This window comes from Leptonotus elevatus, chromosome 8 (assembly GCF_054856555.1).
Source record: "Leptonotus elevatus isolate MCC_2025b chromosome 8, RoL_Lele_1.0, whole genome shotgun sequence".
Taxonomy (NCBI): Eukaryota; Metazoa; Chordata; class Actinopteri; order Syngnathiformes; family Syngnathidae; genus Leptonotus; species Leptonotus elevatus.
The window spans coordinates 10,306,490-10,330,908 of NC_141246.1; the positions used below are offsets into that span (position 1 = coordinate 10,306,490).

Here is a 24,419-nt window from a genome sequence, read left to right on the forward strand (position 1 = left end):
ATGAAGTATAAATACTTCCCATAAGTCGTTTTTTTGGTACATATACTTTACCTGAATGTTTATTTTTCTGAGGACTTTTAACTTTTTTCAATGTCCGCGACTGACATCATAATGTAAAAAGACATTGAGAGAGATAAAGTCAACTGCAGTTGAGATCTTGATCGATTGCGGCCATGAGGAAAACAGAGACAGCAGCAACATGTAGGAATGTGAACCTGGGACCATTCGTGACAACAGTAAAAGATTCAAAGAAGCAAGATATTACTTATCCTTGGATTTATTTATATGTTTTGTGTCTTTTGCGAGCCTAAAAACCTCTATTATCTGAGGTTTAAAAAAATGTATCTAGTTTTCAAAAATGAAAATTAATACAGGTATTTTTTTAGTTGTAATTATTTAGCTTTTTCAGTTGCTAATAAGTTCGCAACTTTAGCAAAATTATGGAAATACCTAGTTTTCATCACACATTTTTTTTCCCGTGTATAATAGACAGAAGAAAAAATATATATATTTCTTATTTGTACTTTTTTTTTTTTTTTTTACTTTTACTTAAGAAGCTGAATCATTATTTCAACCATTTTTTTAAATCGGTATTTCTGTTTAAGTACTAAGTTTGAATACTTTTAGCACCTCTGATTACTGACTTTTTCATCCTCTGCTGTTTAGATTATTATACATTAGCCCCCTTCCGACAAAGTAGCCATTCATGCCTCAAATGAACCCTGTCAACCCAAGCCGTTTATAAGGTTATGTAACATATTATGGCGGCTGCATTGGGCATTACATCATCGCTTAGATTATAGGGGATCAGGCCTGCTCATATACAACCGCTGCCGCTGCATACATGCCGCGCAGGCCGTTTCATGGCTCTATATAGGATGGTTAAAAGCCCACATGTCTGTTTAATGGCTTTGGCACATTTTGTAATGAGAATAGCAAAGTCCCATAGGTATTTTTTGTTTATGGCGCGGCGTCAGGGAGGATGATTCATGTAATTGATAAGGGTCACAGGTCAAAGCTCATTGAAATAGCCAGCTCCAGTAACCACGTGTCTAATATGGAGTGTGTCTGTAGCTTAGCTGCGGGGATGATGGTTGGGGTGATTTTGGTAAGGAGGTGAATTAGATTTAGAATTAGTGTGGAGACGTTAAGCAGGATGGGCTTACTAGCTAAGCGCCGGGATGTGATGGGGCCAATGTGATCTTTATATAAATACTTGTGCGTTCACATGAATCGGTATCATAGCGAGATCAATCGGCGGGTGCCGTCTCAAGTTGTGAGGGCAGGCAGGTCATGTGAGCATTAGGCCCTTTTTTCATACCTAGCGTAAAGAGCAGTCGAACTACGCGCATGGTTGGAGTTTTCTTTCTTTTGGCATTTTCTTTTGGTATTTTCCCGGATTGGGCATTTTTACCGACGTGCACCATTGTAGGAGGGAATGCAGCTGACTCCCCGCCAACAGAATCGGCTCACTTCATTCATTACCTGTATCCAGCTAAATATCTGTCAAGTTAACCGTCCAACCTTAAAAAGCTATTGATGGAAAGAGAATTGTAGGTAACATGTGCAGTCCATAGATATTTGCAAATCCCCAGCAGGCTTCATCTGTCCATCTTATTTTGTTTTTGCAGTCACATACCCATACAGACTGACTGACCTTATGCGTCAGTGATGCAGCTTCCTAATGAGTGCCTATGCCAACGGACAGATGGTGGTCTGCTTTACTGTACATCTATATCCTGATTGGTTGATCTGTTTGTCTGTGGAGGTGATATATCTTGTTTGTGAGCAAGCCAAGCTGTTCAGAGCAATCCAGGCTGGGAACATTTGTTGGAAAAGCTTGTTGGTGTACACTGGATAATGTGTTCTCCTGTTACTATTAGTTTTAATTGTGGATTTTACCATACCTGGGTAACGCGCCTGCTTGAGGCACTCACTGCTCTAATTAATTTCTATTATTATTGGCATGGTGTTGCACAGAGGAGTTTTGCTGTCGTGGAAGTCTTCATTGATGTGTAGGCCCGAGCCAAAGTCGTGTTGTTAATCAGATATCAAGCTAGTGAATCAACAGCGCCTCTACTGGTTGAAGCCAAGTAGTGAATTGAATTTCAAAATAGTATTGTTTTCCCTTTTTTTCTTCCTTTGCTATTATCATTATTATTATTATTATTATTATTATCATTTGTTTCACTTCACTTTTTCTCAACTCATCTTTCACAATTGAAATGGATAGAAATGCCTTTAATGTCTTCCAATTGACAAAAAAATCTGCCAAATGACTGCCGGTATAAATCAGGTCACTCATATCTCAAGGCACCACTGTATTGGGTTTTATGTTTCAAGTTCGATCTTTATTTACAAGAAGTTCCGAGCTGAGTTGACATGCTACGTTACATCCGTGGCGCATAGTGTACCTGTTTCCATCTATCGCTTCCGTCTAAAGAGACACCCAGCGGTACGAGCGTATTAGTGTTAGTGGGTTGACCTCAGGCTTGCTGTTGCGCCAGGCTCCAGCTCCCTCACATGACCTCACCGTTCACAAGCCTCTCCATCTGTCCTCGCCGTGCCGTACAATGGACAAAGACCGTCTCTTCACTCTGCGTGTGTGTGTGTGTGTGTGTGTGTGCGCGCGTGCGTGTGTGCCTTTGAACATTAGCGATGTCTTTTGAGCACCCTTTGGAGTGTGTTATTTTTTTGTGGTCGAACTGTTTACTTCACGAGCCAGACGCTCTCTTTAATCGCCAGTCTGCGTAGCAACCCTAAACCACACTTTAAAGACACGCTGACAAAATAAGTTGACATCAACCCTCGTCAAGCTTCCACTAACAGGGCCATACAATTTGATTTCATGGCATTCTCATTTGTCAGTTTCCTCCACTCGTGGCCCTTGCCAAAAGGTCAAAGTTGACCCTTCTTCCGGCGTCTCCTTACCCCGCTCGTCGGCATTGTGCGTTTGTCATGGTGACAGTGTGATCGCATTGATCAAGTTTGCTCTCCTGGAGCTTCCCTTCACTTATATCATGCCTTGTGTCTCCTTTATTGCCTTCCCCGCGAGTATCCTCCATTTTCTTTTGATCATCAACCACCAACCAGTCATCCCTCTGTCCTCTTGGCATCGTTTGATAGGATTTGAGTCACTCGGGGTGTTCATGCTTCCCAATGGGACACGCACAGCCCGATAGGGAGCAACAATCTCCAGTTTTAATTTTGTCACCATGGAAACCCAACTCAACTACTCAGAATATTATATTTGCTTATTGAAATTACAGCTTTTTATTTAAAAAAAAATAATATTTCCAAGACAGGCTTTATGACTTCACGCGTTCCCAAAAGAATGATCATTATTTCAGTTGCATTCCTCCAGAGATAATAGTTTACGAGTTCCGCTGTAATTGGGTCTCTTGCTTTACAGTTCGACGCGCTCACCCAACTGACTTATTGATGTATTGTTATGTTCGTAAAGTGGCACATTTGCTACGAGTTTTCATTGAAGTGTTCCTCGTGAGAGACATACTTGGCTGCGGCAGGAATGTTTGTTATCGCCGTTATCTCAGCGGAGCTTTTGGAGGAGTTGGCAACCTTCGTCGGTATCACTTTTGTGGATGTGCGCGCGGGTGCGTGTTTGTGTGCGCGACTGCGTTGAGGATGTTTTCTCATTCTTATCGACGTGTCCTTGGCTGTGGAGTGCGCCAGCGCTCTGCTAGTGTACTTCCCTTTCTTTTATGTGCCTTGCGGAGAAACGCACGTGGGCTGAAGGCAACGGAGAAAACGACATATGAAAAGACTCAACCTCAACAAATGCCATGTTTGAAAAGCAACCAGGTGGTCAGCATTGTTGAAATTGAACTTACAAACAAAGGAAGATAATGAGCAGATGGAGCCAAAGACGGCTCCAATTGTAGCGCACGGCTTACCTTAAAGAACCTCTTGAGTGCTGGCCAGGCGTGAAATGTGTATAAGTATACGGTCTCATGCAAAAAAAAAAAAAAAAAGTGTCAATCTGGGCCAGCAGGAAGAGATGCTGAAGGAGGAAAAATTCAAATCCCAACAGAGGCCTTCCCTCACTTCCCGCCTCCTCTGTTTTTGCAAAACTTGACACTGATTCACAGCTTTGTTACTCCACTTGTCTTCAGGCGTTGTCTGTGTCAGGTTTCATAGCTTGTCAAGCCGTGTACACTCACGATACTCCCTACTACTGTCTCGTACTCCTCTCATGGTCAAACGCGTTAGATAGAGATCTGATTTATGCTAGCCAAGCCGTTCTGCAAATGCTTGTCTCATTTTTTTAGTAGCTGTTAGAGTGGAGCGTAAAAGGTCGAACACATAATCCATTACATGATGCTGGTCAACAATTTTTCCCCTGGTGAAATCATGGAAATGATCTGTTCCAGTCAAACAGTCAGCATTATAAAACCTTGAATGACTTTACTGGTCATGTTTTAGCATTTTAAAGGGGAAGTCAGCTAAAAAAAAAAAATGCTAATGTTTTGTGTGCGCCCCCAGTCCCCCACTAGTCTAAACAGGACGTTCTTATTAATATTGCGTTTGGGGAATATGAATTAAGCATCAAAATTGCTGTCAACTGAAAATGACATCCCAGTTACTCAAGGCTCAGGTAACGCCCAATCACGGCTCACCTGTTTTGCTCATGTGACATTCGGAAGCTAAGCCATGATTGGTAAGCAGTGAGCAACTGTGATGTCATTTTCAGTGGACAAGTGGCAAAATGGCCACTGAGATGGATTAACAAAGGGTGGATTTTGCTGCTTAATTCATATTTTGCAAACACAATATTAATCAGAATACTGTGTTAAGACAAGGGGGGGCTATATACAACATATTACTGTAAAGAAAATATTTAGGTTAACTTCACTTTTAAAGGGTAAAGCCAGTATAAAAAGAAGTTAAAATGCTAATGCTTAGTGACTTCGCTAGCTATCATAGCTAGCCCTTCCATCATGTATGTGGTGTACCATTTTGTCGTAATTTTTCAGTTGGTTTCCACTTAAGGGAATTTGAATTTGATTTGAGGACTTTCCTATCATTCCCTTTCATTTTCGAACCCTCAAACTCCTTTTTTTGCATCCAAGTACCTGGCTCAGCCTTGTGTGTGTGAATGTGAAGCCTTTGGATGTTTAGCTTTTCCTCTGACTGTGTTAGTGTTCAGATTGCACTGTGTTGGATCTTGCTATCGCAGAGCGAAATGCAGCAGGATAAGCTCCTCCTCGTATCTCGCTAGCGTTCACGGCTCCGTACTACACATCTCCTTCCCTTTTTATGTATTTTGTCTTTTGTCTCTCTGTGGCAGGCCTGCTTCTCTCTACAGTCTAGAGAGTGAAGTCTGAGCTAGCCCAGGAGTCTGGCCCAAGGCCTTGTTGCTTTATTTGCATTTCACCATGGACTCCCCGTGCCAGGAAATCGCCACCTGGTGGCGATAATCCCTCACTGCAGCCACACCTTCAGCATGCGTCACAGTTGTTTGCATCAAGCGAGTGTTGTTAGGTAGCAGCGAAAGTCCGTGTATATCCCCCTTTCCTTCTCCCTCCCGCCCCGTGTTCCTCTTACTCTTTCCCTTTCCGGCCTTTGTGCAGCTGTATTTATTTGGGCCGGTGCAGAGACGTTGGCCCTTAACATGCTTTGGGCCCCTGGCCCAGTTGACTCCTTTAAGCTGAGTAGATATGGAGGTTGACAAGGTAATAATGCTGGTGTCAACACCACTTAGGGGACAGTTATATCAGTATCAGCTCGGCGGGGGGACTTTCACACTCTGTTAGGCTGGGTCATGAACTGTGCTGGGGCCCCCGGCCATACACACACACGCACGCACACACACACACACACACACTCACACACATGCAGCACACTCAGTCACTGCAAATGAAGAGAGTTGTGAAAAAGAAATGACCCCAGTCACTCGTACAGTAACCTATGTTGTCATCAATATGTATTTACAGTCACGTCAGCTTTTTCAGCCGTAACATAATACCTGTGCGATGTTAACAGAAATTGCTTAAAAAGTACAGCTCGGCCCAAAGATGAACCCGTCCGCGAAACGGCCAGATGCGGTTAACATAGCGGAAAACAGCATTTCTTTTTTTGACATTTCTATGGTAGAGCTGTGCACTTTGTAAAGTCGCCCTTGGTTCATGTACTCTTGCTCAAGCAAACAGTGCATGTGTGGAAACCTCGGCCATTTTTGTAGCACATTGTTTTAATTCAGTTTCAACTATTCTATGTGAAAACTAAGAAAATAATAATGGTGGTAGGAGCCAATGAATGATCCAACAGCAAGCAACAATTTTGGCTTTATTTGACAGATATTTTCTCATTTTCATACATAAGAAGGGATTCAGACACTTGGGCAATCCATATGGTAAAAGTTAATATTGGTATTAGCAATAATAGTTCCCAATGGATCCTTGTTAACTCGTTTAACTGCAGTATAAAAGACTACTTGTCTTCTTTTAACTGCTGCTGAGGGTGATGACATTATTACAGAAATGTTGCAAGTGTCACTCACACACCTGAGGGACACACCTGATGTCAATGGCACTATAATTACTGTATTTCCGTATACCATTGTTTGTTGTTGATGAAGTACTTGTTGGTGTTTTTATGGTTTGAGTTTTCGATCTGGAATCATTTATATAATTTTTTATTATTACTCTTTTTTTTTTATGAGTATTTAACCCTTCCAACAACACCAGGGAGTACAAGGATACCAGCAGCGCTCATTATTTTAGTTGTTTTTATTTATTTAATAGTTGATTTGGCAAAAGAGAATGAGAAGGTAAAATATCAAATTTAAGCCTTTTGTCCAGACATGAGACAAAAAAATATATATCACTACCCTCTTTTTACGATCAGGAACTACAAATTAGAAAAATAGAATATTGCAATTAATCTCATGCAATTTTGAGAAAAAAATGCTATATTGAGAAATATACTGTATACTGTCTTTCTTTGAAATTAACCATCATTGATTTTTTTTTTTTGGGGGGGGGGGTAATTTTAGTACTAGTGGTATCGGTCAGAACAATAGTGGCATTGAACATCCCTAATAAAACTCCTGTCAAAAGTCACATTTTAGTGAATACAGTATCCCGAGGTCCACAGTAATCTGCACTGATGAAGACGAGACATTGTGGTGGACTGAGAGGAAGATGAATGAAGAGAGGGAGGGCCGGACAGGAAGGAGTGAAGCGCGATAAAGAAAGGGGGGGGGGGGGCATGCATGGGCATCCAGCCAGCCACGATCCACCCCCAACCCCCTAAAACCTCCACTCAGCAAGCCGGCTTCGCACGCCGCCCATTCCCTGCAAGTTCATGTATACTCTCTGGACCCTTAACCCCCATCCCCATTCCCTCCCCCACTTTCTTTTCTCTTCCCCTTTCCCTACCCTCTTGTAATCCCCCATTCTCCCTCCTCCTGCCTCTTCTCCTCCTTCCATCCCTTCCGCCACCTCCTCTCCTCCCTCCCTCATCTCTCAGCATCCCTCTCTCCTGGGTCTTCTTGCTGTGGTGCGGCGCTGTTGGCAACGCGTGGGCGCAGGCGGCACACAGACGGGAGCACAGATGGGCAGCAAGCTGCGCAAGGCAGCCTGGCACACCTGCTACACACACACACACGCGCACACACACACACACACACACACACACACACACACACACACACACACACACACACACACACACACACACACACACACACACGCAGAGCCCACCTCGCCAAACAGTTTGCCTGGCTGTGAGTGGCACAGTCACACAAATGCATGCATCCATACGCTAATAGATTCACATGAATATCCATATGTACGCACAGCACTTGGAAAAACTGAGCTGTTAAGAGTGGTCTTAATATTATTCGTTCAAACCTTCTTTCTTTTTTTTTAAGTCACATTCACACATCTGGCTTGGCTCAATGTGAGATTTATGCGTAACAGCAACATTAAACTGGAATATTCCCTTCTGTATTAGATACACTTGAATAAAATGTGCATATGCAAGAAAAAATATATATATATGTTAAAAAAGAAAAATAATGAAATAATATCCAATAAAAGAACGGAGTGAACATCTGTGTGGGATAGCCAGGGGGATTAGGAGGTTTTGGAACATTTTAAGCGCATTAAGGATTAAAAAAAGGTCAGAATGTTTAGCAACATACCGATAAACCTCTTAAGCGAAACCCAATTGGGAGGCTGTACGGCGTGATCCTGTGTTTTGGGGAGGAGAAGAGCAGAGTGGAGGAGGAGGAGGTGGCGGAGAAGTGGGGAGACGGGAGTCGCGATTGTTCCAACACGGAAGTCGCGTAGAAAGAAGCAACACAAATGCAGACACAGATTGATGTGACCGCATATACAGGGTGGCACGAGTATGCAATCAACATTGTAGGTGTCTGATCACAATAATAAAATACTACAGTAAACATCATCATTACACATCTCCGTCTCGGAAATTGACGTGATCGGCTTATGTCGATCGAGCTCATACTTTGCAGCCAATTTAGAGAGCAGCCTGTGTCCCTCCCTCCACTTTTCCTTAACACTGCATGGGAAATGTTTATTTTTTAATCTGATTTAACAATTAATAAATTATGCATATAATCGTTAGTGAGTAGCTCTAAATTGAAAAATTTTAATCGTGCTAATCCATGTGATCAGAATCAGTATTGGCCAATCGGCACAACAACCACAGCTGTAACAAAGTGCTCTACATAAAACAAAAAAGACAATCATAAAAAATTTATAGTACAATAAAAAAAAGGACTAAATAAAGCACTCATTTCTAATTAAAATATACAAGAACTCTCTTTAATTTGGCTTTTATCACACACAATGTGCAGAGTCTCATTCCCTCTTGAACGCATGTGCGAAGATGTTCGTAAATGAGAAAGAGGAGCAAGACCGAAGTTTTCAAGGACCAGTATGAGGGTGCTGGGATTATAGATGACTAAAGCTGGGATGCTGAAATTGTAATCCCAGCGTGCCTGATTCATCTTGACTCACGTTTGCTACAAGATGAGTTTGAATGTAAACAAACAACTGTATTTTTCCACATACACACATACAGAAGGAAAGGCGCAATTCGCCATTTAGTCCTATCTCGAGTTTAACTCTCCATATCTCCTACGGGAGAAAAATGACGAAAAGTTCTGTCGCATCATTTTTCTTTGTTCAATAAAACACCGCGGCTGAAATGCTGCGGTTGTGCAAACGGCTCAGCACAATGCAAGAAGGGTGAAAAGTGTGGAAAAATGAGATAAATTATAGTTTGATACGTTGAAAACGGTCTTAAATGAATTAGCACAACCAAAACGAAATGAAAAAAAATGTGGAAAAGTACAAATTAAGAAGAACATTTTGTAACTCAGTCACCATTTTCCCATTTTCAATTCTCCTGAAAAATGTCACAAAACTTGACAAGTGTGTAATTAGTGTATAGTTAAATACTTTTATCACTATGAAAATATTTCATGCATCTTTCTTGTATTATAGGTTACATAAAAAAATACAAAGTGTTTAGAAGCGTCAATTCCTTCTTTAAATTTTTGACCTTTGACATGTTGATAAATAACCAATTTTAAAGAATTAAAAAAAATTCTTTAGCTCATTTCAGTGAGTTGTAACGTGGGGGGGACCCCCCCCCCCACCCCCCATCTCTCTATTTTGGTGCTTATCTCTGTCTGCTGGCCTCTCTCGAACAGGCAAAATCCAATAGGTCAATTAGCCCAGCTTAATCTACGGCTAATCGATAGTGTCATGACGTTGGTGCTTCATCAAAAAGGTTTAAAAAAAAAAAAAGGGTTTATTTCATTTCAAGATTCAGTGCAGCAAGTCGTGGCAAGTGGAAAGGCGCAGGCCTGGTTTCAGAGTTATTATTTGAGTCTCATAAAACGACAGGAATGGAAGCACTTAGAGAGGACCATATGTCACACATGGCAAAATGGGATGGGGAGGAAAATGCACTACAGATGGAACTGATAAAGGGAAAAGCCACAGAAATATGTGAGCGTTGACAGTGGGAGGTACAGTAGTCTGTAGAACCTTCTACACCAGCCAGTCGGGAATGTCCAGCTGTTATTGAGCCTGCTTGCCACTATGCAAAAACGACGCGGAGCAGCGAAACGTGTAAGACAATTTTAAAGCAATTACACTCATGGTAACTTTAACAGTATATACTTAAAACCACTTAGCAGGTGTCAGAGATCATCAGGAGTGCCGAGGGAAATGATCCAATTTCACTTAACTGGTCCAAATATGATTTCTTTACAAAAAAAAAGTATGTAGCATCTAAGCTAGCAACGTATAGTCATAGGCAGAAAATTTTAATTTTCTTCCACGAGATGGCATGCACAACAGAATTTTGTGTTCACATAAACAAGGTAAATTTGTGAGTCATCTGAGTCGATCATCATTATTTCAGGATACAGTACAGTGGTGCCTTGAGATACAAGTGACGTGATTTGAGAATTTTTTTAAAGATGCAAACCGTCAAACTTGACTTTTGAGCGCTGTATGTTGGCAGTGAACTCAACTCACTTCATAACAAGCAGCAGTTCAGTCAAAATAAAGACAAATGAAGGAGAATTATACATTGTGTATTTACAACAAATACATAGCCTCTGCTAGCTTAATGCTAATGCTACTATGGGACATACCACAGGCACTCTGGCTAGAAATTGGCATGTATGTGGCGGTGTTGTTACCCTACAAGCAATGGATATCGGAAACAGCACATGTAAAGAGATCATTTGAAAATACACACATTCCTCTGTGAAGAATAACTAATAATCCTACTGTTCTGAGAAACCGAGAGAGGGGCATAACTTGCAGTACTGTAGCACAATGTACATTATACGTGTGGCAAAAAGAAACTGTTCCATTCTGTTTGATTATGCCACTTTACTGGGGATTTAAAAACAAGGACACAATTGTCATTAAAGTGTCTTAAATCAATCTTTATAAATCCTTTAAAAAATGTTGTTGCACTGCATTACGCTAACGATGCTCAAGAGCGAAAAATATCAAATCATAAAAATTTGCCAATTGATGTCATTGTTTTTCCAACTTGCTCAATTCCATATCTTTCACTCATACTTCCATATCTGGCTCATAAGTGACGACATTGCGCTCTGTCTTAATTAGACTGTGCTGGCTGGGAGGGACAACGCGCGGAGCTGAAAGGTTTGACGTTTGCGGTGGGGGATTACTTGAGGTCGAGGGGCGTCCGGGGGGCCTGCAGAGCTCTGATTGGAGGTGCTGAGGCCAGAGCTTCGGGGTCTGGGGCGGCGAGATAAAGGGCTTTCTGCGGGTTTTGACGGGTTGTGGCTGTTATAGACCGTAACTGGCCAAGGCGTGATAAACAGTCTGCGGACCTCCTGAGTTTCATTCACTGTGTCTCTTTCCAGTGAAACTGATAACCTCTCGTAGCGTGTCGAGCTACATCTGGCTAATTCTAGAAGGTAACGCGCGCGCACACACACAGATACGCCTCTGGCTTGCTGAGCACACTGTATACATTTGCGGCTGGCTCTTCCAACCAGTGCTTAGAAGGTGCAAGAAATGGAGTGTTTACAATATTCTAGAGCCCTGTGGTGAAATACTACACGCCGGTAAAAGTCCAGTGAAGTCGGGTTGTTTTCCCAACAGCTTTCATTGGCACTCGCATGTTTACTCTCCAGTGTTTGTCCGTCCATGAGGGGCTCAATGCATCTGGGGTGCGCGCGCAGCCCGGTGCCTTCGGAGCCAGTGCCGTCAGTTACCTGGAATGCGGCGCTACCGCCAATGCTAAGATGGCTGCCAAGCTCTAAGATGGCTGCCAGGATTACATGCGGCCCGCGATGGGGCGACGGCGACGAGTGAGGGATTCTGCATGAGAGGAGCGAGCAGAAAGGGAGATCTCTTCGCCTTTCTGCGCTCTGTCTCTCTGCGGATGGCTTCGTAGGCAGCGAGACAGGCCTGTTATTTTTTCTGCTCACTCGGCTAATCTGTGGCTTAGAGCGGCTGCAAGGCAAGTGCTGCTGGCAGGAGCCTGTGTGCTCTGTTATCACCTACGGCCTGTGGATAAACACCTCCTTTAGCCCGCTTGCTAGCAACTTGGGTCCGAATTGACCACCAACAGCATTCACACACAAAAACGAGTTTGAGAGCACATTTCGTTTTTGTTTTTTTTGACAACTTTTTCCTTTTACTCATTACATTTGAAAACATATGTTTGGACGTTCTACTCCTTCTTTTGTCAGAATACCCTTGTTACTTTTTTCAAGCTCCACAGATGACAATCGAGACAAATTTTGCTCATGCACGACCTGTTGTTGTTAGTTCAGTTTTGATTATCCTGTCAAAATTCAGCGATTCAGGGATTTTTTTTTTCTCTTGGTACAAATACTGTAAATCTGTTGCGCCAGGTTAGCAAAAATGACAAAAAAAAATGATTGGCCAGAGGCTTGCAGGAGTACCCATTATGAACAGCTAAGGTGTTAATCTACTAACTAAAAGGCATTTTAGTCATAAATGGTCAAATAAAAAGCTTACTGTAAAGTTATTTTGGGGGGAAAAAGTTCCATATTGCACCTTAAAGAATTTAATTCGGTAATTTTACTTTAGAGATAGAAAGATATGATTTTTTTCAGGGCCAATATCGATACTGATTATTAATAGTCAAGTAGGCCGATAGCCGATATATTCATTTTCACTGAAAGGGGGCAAAAAAAAAATGGCATCAAAATTTTTGAAAATACAATTTCTAACTTTGTTCAAATATCTTAAAGCATATGTTTATTGAACAACTTCTTAGTGACTTTTTTGTTTTATGTTATTTTTACAAAAAAAAATCCCAGGATCATCAGAATGTCTTAAAAAGTTAAATGATAACTTAAAGCTGCTCTTTGTAACAATTTGACCAAACGTATCTTTACATATCCTTTTTATTTGACCATTCATGACTGAAATGCCTTCTAATTAGTAGATTAACACCTTAGCTGTTCACAGTGGGTACTCCTGCCAGCCTGTGGCCAATAGTTTTCAGACTGGATTCAAATTTGGATTTCCCACTCCCAGTCTGCGGAGGAAGCGTGTGTGCAGTTTCATTTTCCGGCCACGGGTGGCAGTAGTGATTCAAAACCGAATTTTCAGCATTCAGCCGCTTTAAACAAGTAAATACCATAGCTCCCTAAAGTTTTCTACAGTAAACACATTTAGTCAGCAGCTTCTCTTACAAAGTTAACAATAAGTTTTAAATAAATAATTCTCTGAGAATAACACCGTTTTAAATCAATCTTTTATCGACCGTCAGATTTATTAATTTTTTTAAAGGTACCGATGTTTGTCAAAATGCCGAATATTGGTGCTAATATACAGCCCTGCCGACAAGTGGTCTATCCCTATTTTACTTTTCCCAGAATACCTTCCACAAGTAGATGTACTTCTACTTAAAATTTAGCATGTGAGTGCTTTAGCCACCACTGCATAGCCCTAAATATGAATGCGGTCACACACGTGACAAAAACCTGGACAACAACAAGACAACCCTTTTGACACTTCGGACTCATGTTACAACATCCTTTTTTCCGTCTGCAGCTTCTCCATTCCTAATTTTGTCCCTTTGTTGCCAAGGCCTGCCGTGCGCGGCGGCTAACCGCCCGTGTGACTGAGTCCGATTGCATTCATAGGCCGGTCATAACAGGTGTGCGCAAACGTGCGTGTGTACACAGATTAGTGTTGCTTGTCTGCCCCCGTGAGGAATAGTTTCCCTGCGACTAAAACGCGCTCTGCCTCAAATCCTCGGGCGCAGCCAAACTCCCGTGGTCAGCTGTTTTCCAGAGTCTGTTTTTGCGGCGATGAAACAGAAATTAGAAGAAGAAACAGATTGCGAGTGCACATGCTCGTGTGGGTGCGCGTTCATATGCGAGAAAGAGTGTGTGTGTGTGTGTGTGTGTGTGTGTAAGGTGCTCTGTTTATGCAGACTAAATCCCTACCAGCAAGAAGGTATTAAATAGGATTAGGGCACGGGATATGATTGCGTAGTTAGATACTTATTGGCATAACAGCACTCTGCAAATCATTGCACCTACACTCAGCGGGAAGATGCGAGCGAGATTTCCGGGATGTAAAAAATGTCACACTTTAAAAAAATATATAATAATGCGTGACTTAACAAACACATGCATACCATAATTTAGCACATACTGCATATTTAGCTCGTTCTCTCTACACCTCGCTGATATGCGATGATAAACAACACTTAATTGGACAGTACTCATTAAAAGAAAATCTCTACAAATTGTAATAATATTGCTTTGTGTGTCCATTTTTGTGCAGAATCCGGACAATCAGACAGCTCCAGCCAGCAGGGGGACACGGACATTAAACCGCCGCCCAATGGTAAGCGCGCACACACACACTCAGAAAGATGACTAATCTCATCTGGAAGCAATTGAGACAAAATGGAGTACACTATTTGGAAGTAGGAGTAGCACTAGTTTGATAGCAAAAGATGAACAACGCTGTGACATTTAAACAGGAGTTCAGAACATTCATAGAGTCATACCCTGTAGATTTAAAAATAATTTTTAATTTTTAAATAGTACCTACAGTGTAGCACGGTTGTGGCAGCATCAAACTTTTTTTTCTTCGTCAAGATAGAGGGAATTATGACATTTACCTAAATCCAGTATTAGCACAAAACTTTCAAGCTTCTGCTAAAAAATAAAATAAATAAAAAATAAAAGCCAAACAAATGTCAGGGAAAGCCAACTAGAACAGCCACACTTTGGAAGGGTTGATCAGAGGCGCTTCAAATGATGACAGTTGTGCTGACTTCCATTTAACATGAATTAGAATGTCAAGAGGGTGTGCACACTTGTGCAACCACATTATCTCAGTTGTCTGTTTTTGTTTACTTTTACTTCCCCTGTCAAAACGATTCAAGTTAATCTTTCAATAGAGGTTATAGGTTACAAATTAATAACGGTACAAAAAGTTTTGACATGATTTAATTTATTTGATTTATTGATTTATTTTGTATCACAAAAACCTGCCATTTCAACTGGGGTGTGTCCATTTTTTTTTTTATATCCACTATGCATTATATTCCAAATTAAACACGTATGCTGATTTCCAAATAGTTGTCTCAAAAGTGCGTAAATGTCCAGGATACTTTCCTTTCTTATTTGAATGTTTTAATCAAAGTATGTTTTCCCCCCACAGGACACCTGAGTTTCCAAGACTGTTTTGTCACCTCAGGGGTTTGGAACGTGGCTGAGCTCGTCAGAGTGTCGCAGAGTAAGAAAAAAAACAACTTTTAAAAACAAACACATAAATAGATAAAAAGAAAAGGAAAAATAAATTAGTCTGTAACAGATTGCTGCCAAATTCCAATTTGGATCATCCCCAACATACACCTACATACCAACCCTCACGCATATGCCTGAATTATGCCATTAATATTCATTCCTTACTCACTTACAAATGAAGGAAAATGTCAAAATGTGTCTTACAATTTTACAAGAAAGGATCACACCTTTATCTGGAGCTGCACCAAAATTAAATGTGTTTTCCTTGACCCGTGTTCCATCCTATCAAAAACATAACGCAGGTTTTGATTAGGTAGCATTTGTCTAATCCTACTCACATACAAACATCTTGGCAGAAGAAGAAAAAAAGAGAAAAAAAAGATTTTCACATCTCTCGACCCCCCCCCCCCCCCCACACACACACACATACACACACACTCATTGACACATATTTATTAATATCACAACCTCTCACATTTGCACTTGCATAAAATGTCATTTTTTGCTCATTGTCTTTCTCTATTTTCCGTTACCCGATAGCTCCTGTTGCCACGGCGTCAGGTCCGAACTTCTCATTGGCCGACCTGGACAGCAGCCCCAGCTACTACAACATCAACCAGGTGGCCGTGGGGCGACGTTCCCTCACCTCCCCGCCCTCCACCAGGTAGAGAAAGAGTGCCAAATTCACAAATTCCAGTGACTAATTCTAAAGTCCAATTCTCTCATTCTGTCAAGTGTGACACTAATTGTACAGTGGCGCCTTGAGATACAAGTTCTATTCATGCTCATACTGGAGAGAAATGCTTAATGTTTATTTGAACAGTACCTTTATGCCAATAAACAGCTACTGTGAAGAATATTTACTACCAGTAATTAAATCAGACAAACTGCCACTTGTTGAGTTTAGTCACCTGCCCCTATACAGCGCTCATATCTCAAGTTTGTGCTCACATGTCAAAGCAAAAAAAATAAAAATAAATAAAATAATCAGCCGATGGTTAACTCGTTTCTCAAGGCACCACCGTATAATGTCAGGCCATTGACTTTGCATGCATGGGCAATCAACCTTTTACTCCTCTTTCTCCTTAAAACTCTTGTGAATGTGCTTCTTTTTCTGTTAGATGTTCATCTCTTTTGCTTCTTTCCCTCTGCACACTACCTACTCCAGGTGTTCTCAGTTGTTCTGGCATTGTGACATTTTTTCAAGGATCATTTTAACAATTAAAAATAACTCTGGGGGGAGAATTTGTTGTATTTAAAAATAATAATAATAATAATTATGGATATAGGTTGTTTGCATTACGATGTTTACATGATTTTTATTCACGCAATACATTCTATGTAAATCCATCAGGCTTATTTTTTCAGTGTTATTTTCTTTTAATTGAAATAAAAGTTTGCATAGTTTCGAGGAGAAAAAGTCATAATGCTAGGAAAAAAATGCATATTTTTTTAAATCATTTGCTCCTAAAAACGTATTAAAATGTTCTATTTTAAATATTGCCATGGTCCCAAAAACATGTGTATGCGCTTTTTTATGCTAGAGCATACAAAAGGCTTTGATGAAGCCTCTGACCTGAAGAGGTCGCTTAAAGCAATGGTAGTTATGACAAAAACGGCCAGCAGGTAACAGCTGAGTATAAGAGATCAACCAGGGCCATGTTGCAACAACCTCTTTTACCCAGTGTTTTGAACAGGTTTGTGAATAATGATGAAACTTAGCTATATTCTAATGCTAATCGCTGCAAAACGGAAACAGATACAACTATACTTTTTTTTTTTTTTCTGATGAAAGAAGAGACTCTAATCTTTCTTTTGGTAGGTTCCATGTTTTTATAGCAATAGAACACAATATTCTGTGGACCTTGCAAAATCAGTCAAAATCTGGTAAACCAGCCGGGAGCGAAGGGGGTTGCTTCAGTGAAAGTGGCTGAGTGAATTAGTTAAAAAAAAAAAAAAATGAAATGCTTTAATTTTCAAGGAATAAAGTAATAATCTTTACAAGAATAATCACATATTTTGTCGGATTTAAAAGTCATAATCTTAAAAGAATAAAGTAATATTTTTAAGTCAATGTTTAACAAGGAAAAAACACTGAATATAAAAAAAAACAATTGTTAATCATTGTCACAATATTACACCCTTTTTTTCTGAAAAAGACACTTATATTCTATTAAAAAAAATAGAACTATATTCTCGAAAAAAAATACTCTCCAGAAGAATAGAACTAGCTATAATGATGCATCTTTTATTCTTAAATAAACATTATTCATGAGTCGATGTACGATTTATATGATGCATCACCATCAGCTTTTGATTGTCCCACAACTAGAAGCCAAAGTTCCAATTATGAACGACTGCTTGTCTCTCATTGATGAAGTAGATTCTTCATGACCCCTCACAAAAATAAACACACATGTTAATGTTTGCTTTCCCTGTTGCTGTTCCTTAACTCCACTTTGTTATGGTTTCTGGGTGCCCTTCGACCTCCGCTTGGATAAAAATGGTCTCGTTGCTGAAAGTAAATACAAGAGAGGCTATTTTTCCTCCATTGTTGTTTCTGTATGGTTGTGACTGATGCTTTGAGTATTTTTGTCCGTTTCGTATTCAGAACTATGCAGTGTAAAAGTAGCATTCTAATCATGCAATTACTCTTTCTGCTTTTCCTCTTTGTCTCCCTTTGACTTATCTTTCCTCTCTTCTCGCCTCTTGTCATCTGCCGTCACTTTAGGTCTGAGGTGGAACTGTACGCAAACCTTCCGCGGAGGTAGTTAAAAAAACACAAAGACACACATCCAGAAAGCTAATCCAGCTTTCAAACTGTTTCTTCTATTTAGTCACGTGTCATTTGTACTTTTCATGCCTCGTGCTTCGGCATTTGTGATTCAGCATTTGTTAGGACCTCGGTCAGAACGTTCACATCAGTACCGTATTTTTCTTTCGCCAGCTCCAACAAGAGGAAGTCGTTAGACGACAGTGAGATGGAGAGCCCTACAGATGATGTTTTCTATCCCGGACGCTCGCCCGCTGCCAGCTCATCCCAATCCAGCGCGTGGCCCAATGACATGGATGCAGGTACCCCCTCGACGCACCTCACACGTCCCCCTCCCTCAGAGCAAAGCATCACCAGTTTTCCTCACTATACCCCTCATCGCACTACTAATAGATCCCTCTATCTAACACCTTTACTTTTGAGGATATAAAGTACACCCTCCACTTCTAACCAGTGTGCATGACAAAAAAAATAAAATAAACTTGTGGCCATCCTTCTGTGACAAGCAGGCGTTGGTTTTGGCAAGTTCGATCCCACTTTTTCCGATTCCTTTACGAATATTCACCCCTGAGTACTCACCAAATACCGCGCATTACTGACCAGTCAGATATTTTTAAGCCATACACACTCAATTTTCAATTCAATTCAAAAAATTATGTCACTCTTTAAAATAAAAGAAATGTAAGGGGCCAGAAAAGAAGTAAAAACTTGTTATATTTGCCCCTGATTAACACAACAACAAAAAATCACCACAAAATGAATGACGCTTTCAATGTAACACCTAAAATTGTTTTAATCCAGTTACTTAACCGACGGAATATTTGATTAGAATGCTTGATTTTAAAAATGTTTATCACATAATCCAAAACTGACTAAAAAATCACAATTATAGTTACTCTCAAGAAAGCCTTCTTGAAGCTAGTAAATTTAACATATTTTCTCAAAAGTACAAACTTAAATGTATAAAATGTAAGCCAAAAAACAGTGGTTCTTAACCTTGGGGGTTGGAAGTACTAAACCCCACCAGTTTCCTATGTACCTTCACCGAACCCTTCTTTATTGAAAAATAAAATATGATCATTATTTATTTTATTTATTTTTTAAATTCAAGACAGAGGTACCGTAATTTCTGGACTATAAGACGCTACTTTTTTCACTTGCATTCGACCCTGCGGCTAATACAACAGTGTGGCTTATCCACTAGGCCACAAGGGGGCGCACTATGAAGGAAACGGAAGAGCGCCAGGCAGAAAAAAAAACAAATCAAGTGAGCCTAAATACAGTAGGAGAGACAGAACGAGAGTGAAACAGTTTGCACCCAAACACTGTCAGTTTTCTTCTGTTGTTATTCTGTACTGCTACTGTGACTGCAGGACGTGCGCTGTATTGTGTGCACCTCACAAATGCTACTCAGATGTTAATAAATTGGACACTTCGCGTTCCCAGTCATCTCTCTCGCGGGAAGCCTTATATACCGGTTCGGTAACATTAAAACACCTGCAGCTTACAGTCGGGTGCAGCTTATACACAGAGGTGGCAAATCCAGGTCCAGAAAATCTAAAACCTGCCACAGTTTGGCTTTAGCCTCAGGTGCTAGCTAGCTAGGTCCCTAGCTCGTTTGCTCGTTTACCTGCTAGGGAGCTAGCTAGCTAGCATCAGGGGCTAAACCCAAACTGTGGCAGGGTCTTTACTTTCTGGACCTGGATTTGCCACCTCTGCTTATACATGTAACAATCTCGAGTATTCCTCAAATTTAGCTAGCGCGGCTTACAGTCCGTAAATTACGGCATATGGTTTACTGGTGAGCAAAATGAACAGGGAGAGTAGCCTTTTCTTCACATCTAGATCTTCTCACCTTGAAATCAGAAATACCTTTGAATACTAGGCCTTATTGAAGACCGTATATGAATGTTTCCCATGTTTTGTTTTGTTTTTGTAACCAAGACCAGTTCTGTGATGTGCTTTTTACATCACCCTACTGATTAGTTCCACCCCAACCCACCCAACAATCCGGTAAAGCTGCTACTTCTCTTGATAACTTCTAATGACATAAGTACATGTTCATGATCACAAGCCCTGAAACGTAATGCTCACTCTTAACCCTCTTCACTACCGCCCCCCCCCCCTCCCCCCATCTGCTGTCTCACTCTCTTTCTCTCTCTCTCTCTCTTTCTTCTCTATCTCATTGTTAACAATACCCTTCTCCACTTTCAGTGCAGCACCATTTGGCCAGTGTGCAGGAGAGGAAGATAAAACATGAAAACGAAGGCGTGCAGTTTCCTTACCATGGTTAGAACAACATTGATTACACTTACATATTTGATATTTACGAGCACACTCATTGCTCTGTGTATTATCTTGTATGTTTGTTTGTCAATGAAAGGGAAAAAGTATTATTTCAAATTATGGATATTAGAATTATATCTTGCTGATGATGTGTTTTTTTTTCCCTCCCATTTTCTCTGTGGTTAACTGGCAGGATTTTCCAGGATTATCCGCTTAAAGTTTTACATTCTTTGTCACACATGCACAGCTCACTTAAATTCCCTGGCTTTCTCTCCAAAGTCCTGCCTGCTCTCCCGGTGTCATTTTAACCAACAGATGTCACCATGCATAAAAAAAAAACCACACACACACACACACACACACACATGCATAGGCTTGAACATGGCGCGTGACTCAGGCATGTATTAAGAGACTTCCACAGGTTCCGCGTCTTCGCGCACACACCCGTGCCTAATGTGTGCCTGCACAGATGCGCCATCCGCCGCTCGCCCACTTTACACCCTCTCCATAGGCAGACGTTCACACGTCGAAACGCCCATGCTTACCCTGCTCCCCGACCCGGCAGGTGTTCAGGTGCCCGCCTCGCCTTCACCTCTCTGTCTCGCCATCCCTCCCCTGGCTTGAAATCCCTCATTAAGACGCTTACCGTCTGCGGATCAGAGGTGTAAAACCCTTCCTCCTGCTTCCTTGCACTCGCTTCCGCCCTCCATCGCAGTCTCCCTTCTGTCTAATTGAAACTGTGTACAGCAGGAAGGACTCTGGGGAGGGACGTAGCCAAAAGCGATGGTTAGGTTTATCACTGGAGCCTCAGCGGCTGCTCCGATGCTGCTGCTCCACTTAGCTGTAGATGTAATTAAGAGGCTGCTGCTCAGCAGGGCCGCGGCAGCGCTTGCTGCATGTCTTGGCGCTCCAGAGCATCACCTTCCATCAATTTCCTACTTCTCGCTCGCTATGGTCTGTTTCTCCCTTGTCTGTGTATCGCTTCCTGGTCCCGTATAGTGCAGCAGGCTGCCTTGCGTACCTCCTAATGAGAATGAACGTATGAAAACCACGTACTGTAGGTAAAAAGAAAATGCTACATTTGAACATTAACACAAAGGGAATTCATCCATTTTATAGTGCGCTTGTCCTCATTATTGGTCACAAATGAGCTGCAGCCTATCCCAGCTGACATTGAGCAAGAACTTGGGTACACCCTGGATTGGTCACCAGCTCGCACGCAATTTAACTCCTCGCTCCCTGAGAGACATTCAACTCAACTTTAATAATAAAGCACTTTAACTCATTCACTCTCAGCCATTTTCACTGAAGCAACCCCCTTCGCTCCTGGCTGTTTTACTGGATTTTGACTGATTTTGCAAGGCCCACAGAATATTATCATTTGAACCTATTAAAAGAAAGATTAGAGTCTCTTCTTTCACCGGGGAAAAAAAAGTATATTTCTATCTGTTTCCGTTTTGCAGCAATTAGCATTAGAATATAGCTAAGTTTCATCATTATTCACAAATGTGTCAAGAAGAGGAAATAGCTTGTTTCAACATGGCCCTGGTTGATCTCTTGCACTCTACTGCCACCTGCTGGCCATTTTTGTTATAACTGCCATTGTTTCAACCATTCTCTTCAGCTCAGAGGCTGCATCAAAGCCTTCTGTATGCTCTAGCATTAAAAAAAATCTATACGTCTTTTGAAGCGTGGTAATATTTGAAATATAACGTATTTATACGTTTTTTGGGAGCAAATTAGTTTAAAACAGTCATAGCTGCATACAAAGTGCTGTATATAAAGCAAAAATCAGCTATATAAAAGCTAAGACAGTTAAAACAAAAAAAATTGCAGGGGCCCTAAATTTGAACCCTGTGGAACACCATATAACATCAGTAATCCTTGTGTAATTGAATAAATCCACGTGGATGAATTGCAAACTTTTCAACTGTGTAACAAGCAGCATTTTTCCACGCCTTTAACAGTAGCCCGATTTGTGCTTTATAAAAGACAGCGGGCTAACTTAGCTAATCAGAAGACATAAAAATACTGACTTCATTGAGAGTCAACTTGTGGACCAATTTGAAATATAATTGGTTAAAGGAACATTCCCATTGCTAATATAATTTACGTTACATCGGCCAGCCCTATTGATTCTACATAAAGGACCGGGGTAGATTAAATCAACGTGGCAGCAGACAGTGGATGAAATCTAATTGGACAAAAAATATGACATCCACGTACACGTACTGGAAGTGCAGTGCCGCCAAGAGAAATGATATGAAATGAGAAGAACAAACTATTAGGAATGAATTCATGCAATTTTACTCAAGAATCATCAACATTATCGCTCACCACTCGTAAAAAAAAAAGAAGACAACAAGGAAAGATTGAGTGTGTGGTACACAAAGGGAGGTTTAATCTAGACGATGTGCGATTTTGGTACAGGGTGTATCCGATTTTCCGAAGGATCCCACCTGCCAAATGATATCTCATCTGGGAATTCTTGTCCAGGTGGGGGTGTGTAAACGCATTCACGCACACACCATGTGCTCACATAGGAGACTAAAAAAAAAAACCCCACCACACACAGACAGGTGTGCCTCGGTGTGCGTCCGCTTGCAGCAGTTTCCTTCCTCTCTGAATAACCAACGGCGCACACAAATCCGTCAGGCGCATTCGTCCGCTGTCACATTCAGATACACACCATAGATTTCCACGCACAGACACGCACTCGCACAGCTGAAGCACGGTCCCAGATGGTGAATGACTGTGTGTATAGCCTTGGGATCCGTGAGGATGCCGGAGACATCTGCTCCACATGGGCTCATGGAGGGAGGGGAGCGGGGAGGGGGGGTGTAAGGCAGGCAAAACAACCATGATTTCATATTAGCTCCAAATGATTGTTAAATAAATCAAACACCGGGTGGGCTTCTCTCGCTGCTTCAGTGAAATGTCAGGACCGAGATGCGTGGCTGGAGTCCCGACTTGTTCGAATCAAGTGTCACCCCCCCCCCCCCCCTCCAAATTGTGTGTTCGTACGTGAGTGTATCTGAGTGCTTCAGAGGCGCATCTGGTGGCAGGCCTGTTAGTGCAAAGAGACAGAAGGGTCATCAGGGGAGCGCTTGATTGGGTGCCAGTGGAACGCCGAAGCTTGCCAGGAGAGAAAGAGTGCAGTTGTGGCACAAGCGCACATGTGAACCAGATTGGCAGACGACTTCGTCTCTGAAGTGCTGAGACATTTTCTTTTACATCCTCCTGATGGTTTCGTTGGCGTTTTAAGGGCCCAGATGCCTGTCGTCAGCGGATTCCCCATCTTCCTTATGATGATTTCTGCTCGTCAGCTTCATTCAACGCTAAGCGCAAACATGCTGCTAAACATTCTTTCAAATCTCACGTTCCCTTTTTTTTTTTCCACCATTCGGAATGTGTCAAAATAATCACTCGTCAAGTCGTCATTGACATATGTACCGTGCATATTGCTAACGTTTCAAATGTCACTCACCACACTAAATCGCTAACACAGCAAATATTGTAGTGTTAAAATTTTAGGGTTACAGAATTGATTTTAACTCCAAAATTGCGTCACTGCAATTTTCCTCCTCCTCCTTTTGTTCTTGTTTATCACTACCGTAGTGCTAATTTAACTCTGCTAGTGTTAAATATCTATCTGCTTTAAAAGTGTCGATTTAACTCTGGAGAGTTTAGAGCTATAAACTTGGAAAAAGTATTACCCACTGTATTTGTAGTTTTCGTGCTCTTTCTAACATTCCCTAAGAAGCCGCCAAAACCCTGTCTGACCAGGAATCAATGTCAGGGAAGTACAGTGGTGCCTTCACATAAAAGGCTTTCTTTTTTTCTTTTTCTGTAAAAAAAGGTGTAAAATGAATTTGAAATGATAATACCTCATTTGCTCCCAAAAACGTATAATATATTATGATATTAGTATTAGTTATTTAAAAAACGGCCTGCAGGTGGCAGCAGAGTTTAAGGAAATCAACCAGGGCCATGTTAAATAAAAATCTCTTTTACTTACATTTCTAAATAGATTTGTGAATAATCATGAAACTTAGCTATATTCTT

At 41.2% G+C, this 24,419-nt stretch overlaps 1 protein-coding gene across 12 annotated transcripts in view; it reads left to right on the plus strand.

The window, feature by feature from the left end:
- nfixa (nuclear factor I/Xa) overlaps positions 1-24,419 on the plus strand; it is a 140,754-nt gene that overhangs the window by 92,414 nt on the left and 23,921 nt on the right. For 7 of the 12 annotated variants that reach the window (XM_086081953.1, XM_086081947.1, XM_086081955.1 and 4 more), the window contains 6 exons: positions 14,322-14,384; positions 15,210-15,284; positions 15,836-15,959; positions 18,027-18,062; positions 18,243-18,370; positions 20,283-20,357. In XM_086081953.1, coding sequence (XP_085938079.1) covers positions 14,322-14,384; positions 15,210-15,284; positions 15,836-15,959; positions 18,027-18,062; positions 18,243-18,370; positions 20,283-20,357 — 501 coding nt within the window. The remainder of the gene's footprint in view (positions 1-14,321; positions 14,385-15,209; positions 15,285-15,835; positions 15,960-18,026; positions 18,063-18,242; positions 18,371-20,282; positions 20,358-24,419) is intronic. The other 5 variants (XM_086081948.1, XM_086081958.1, XM_086081952.1 and 2 more) reach the window with 3 other exon arrangements.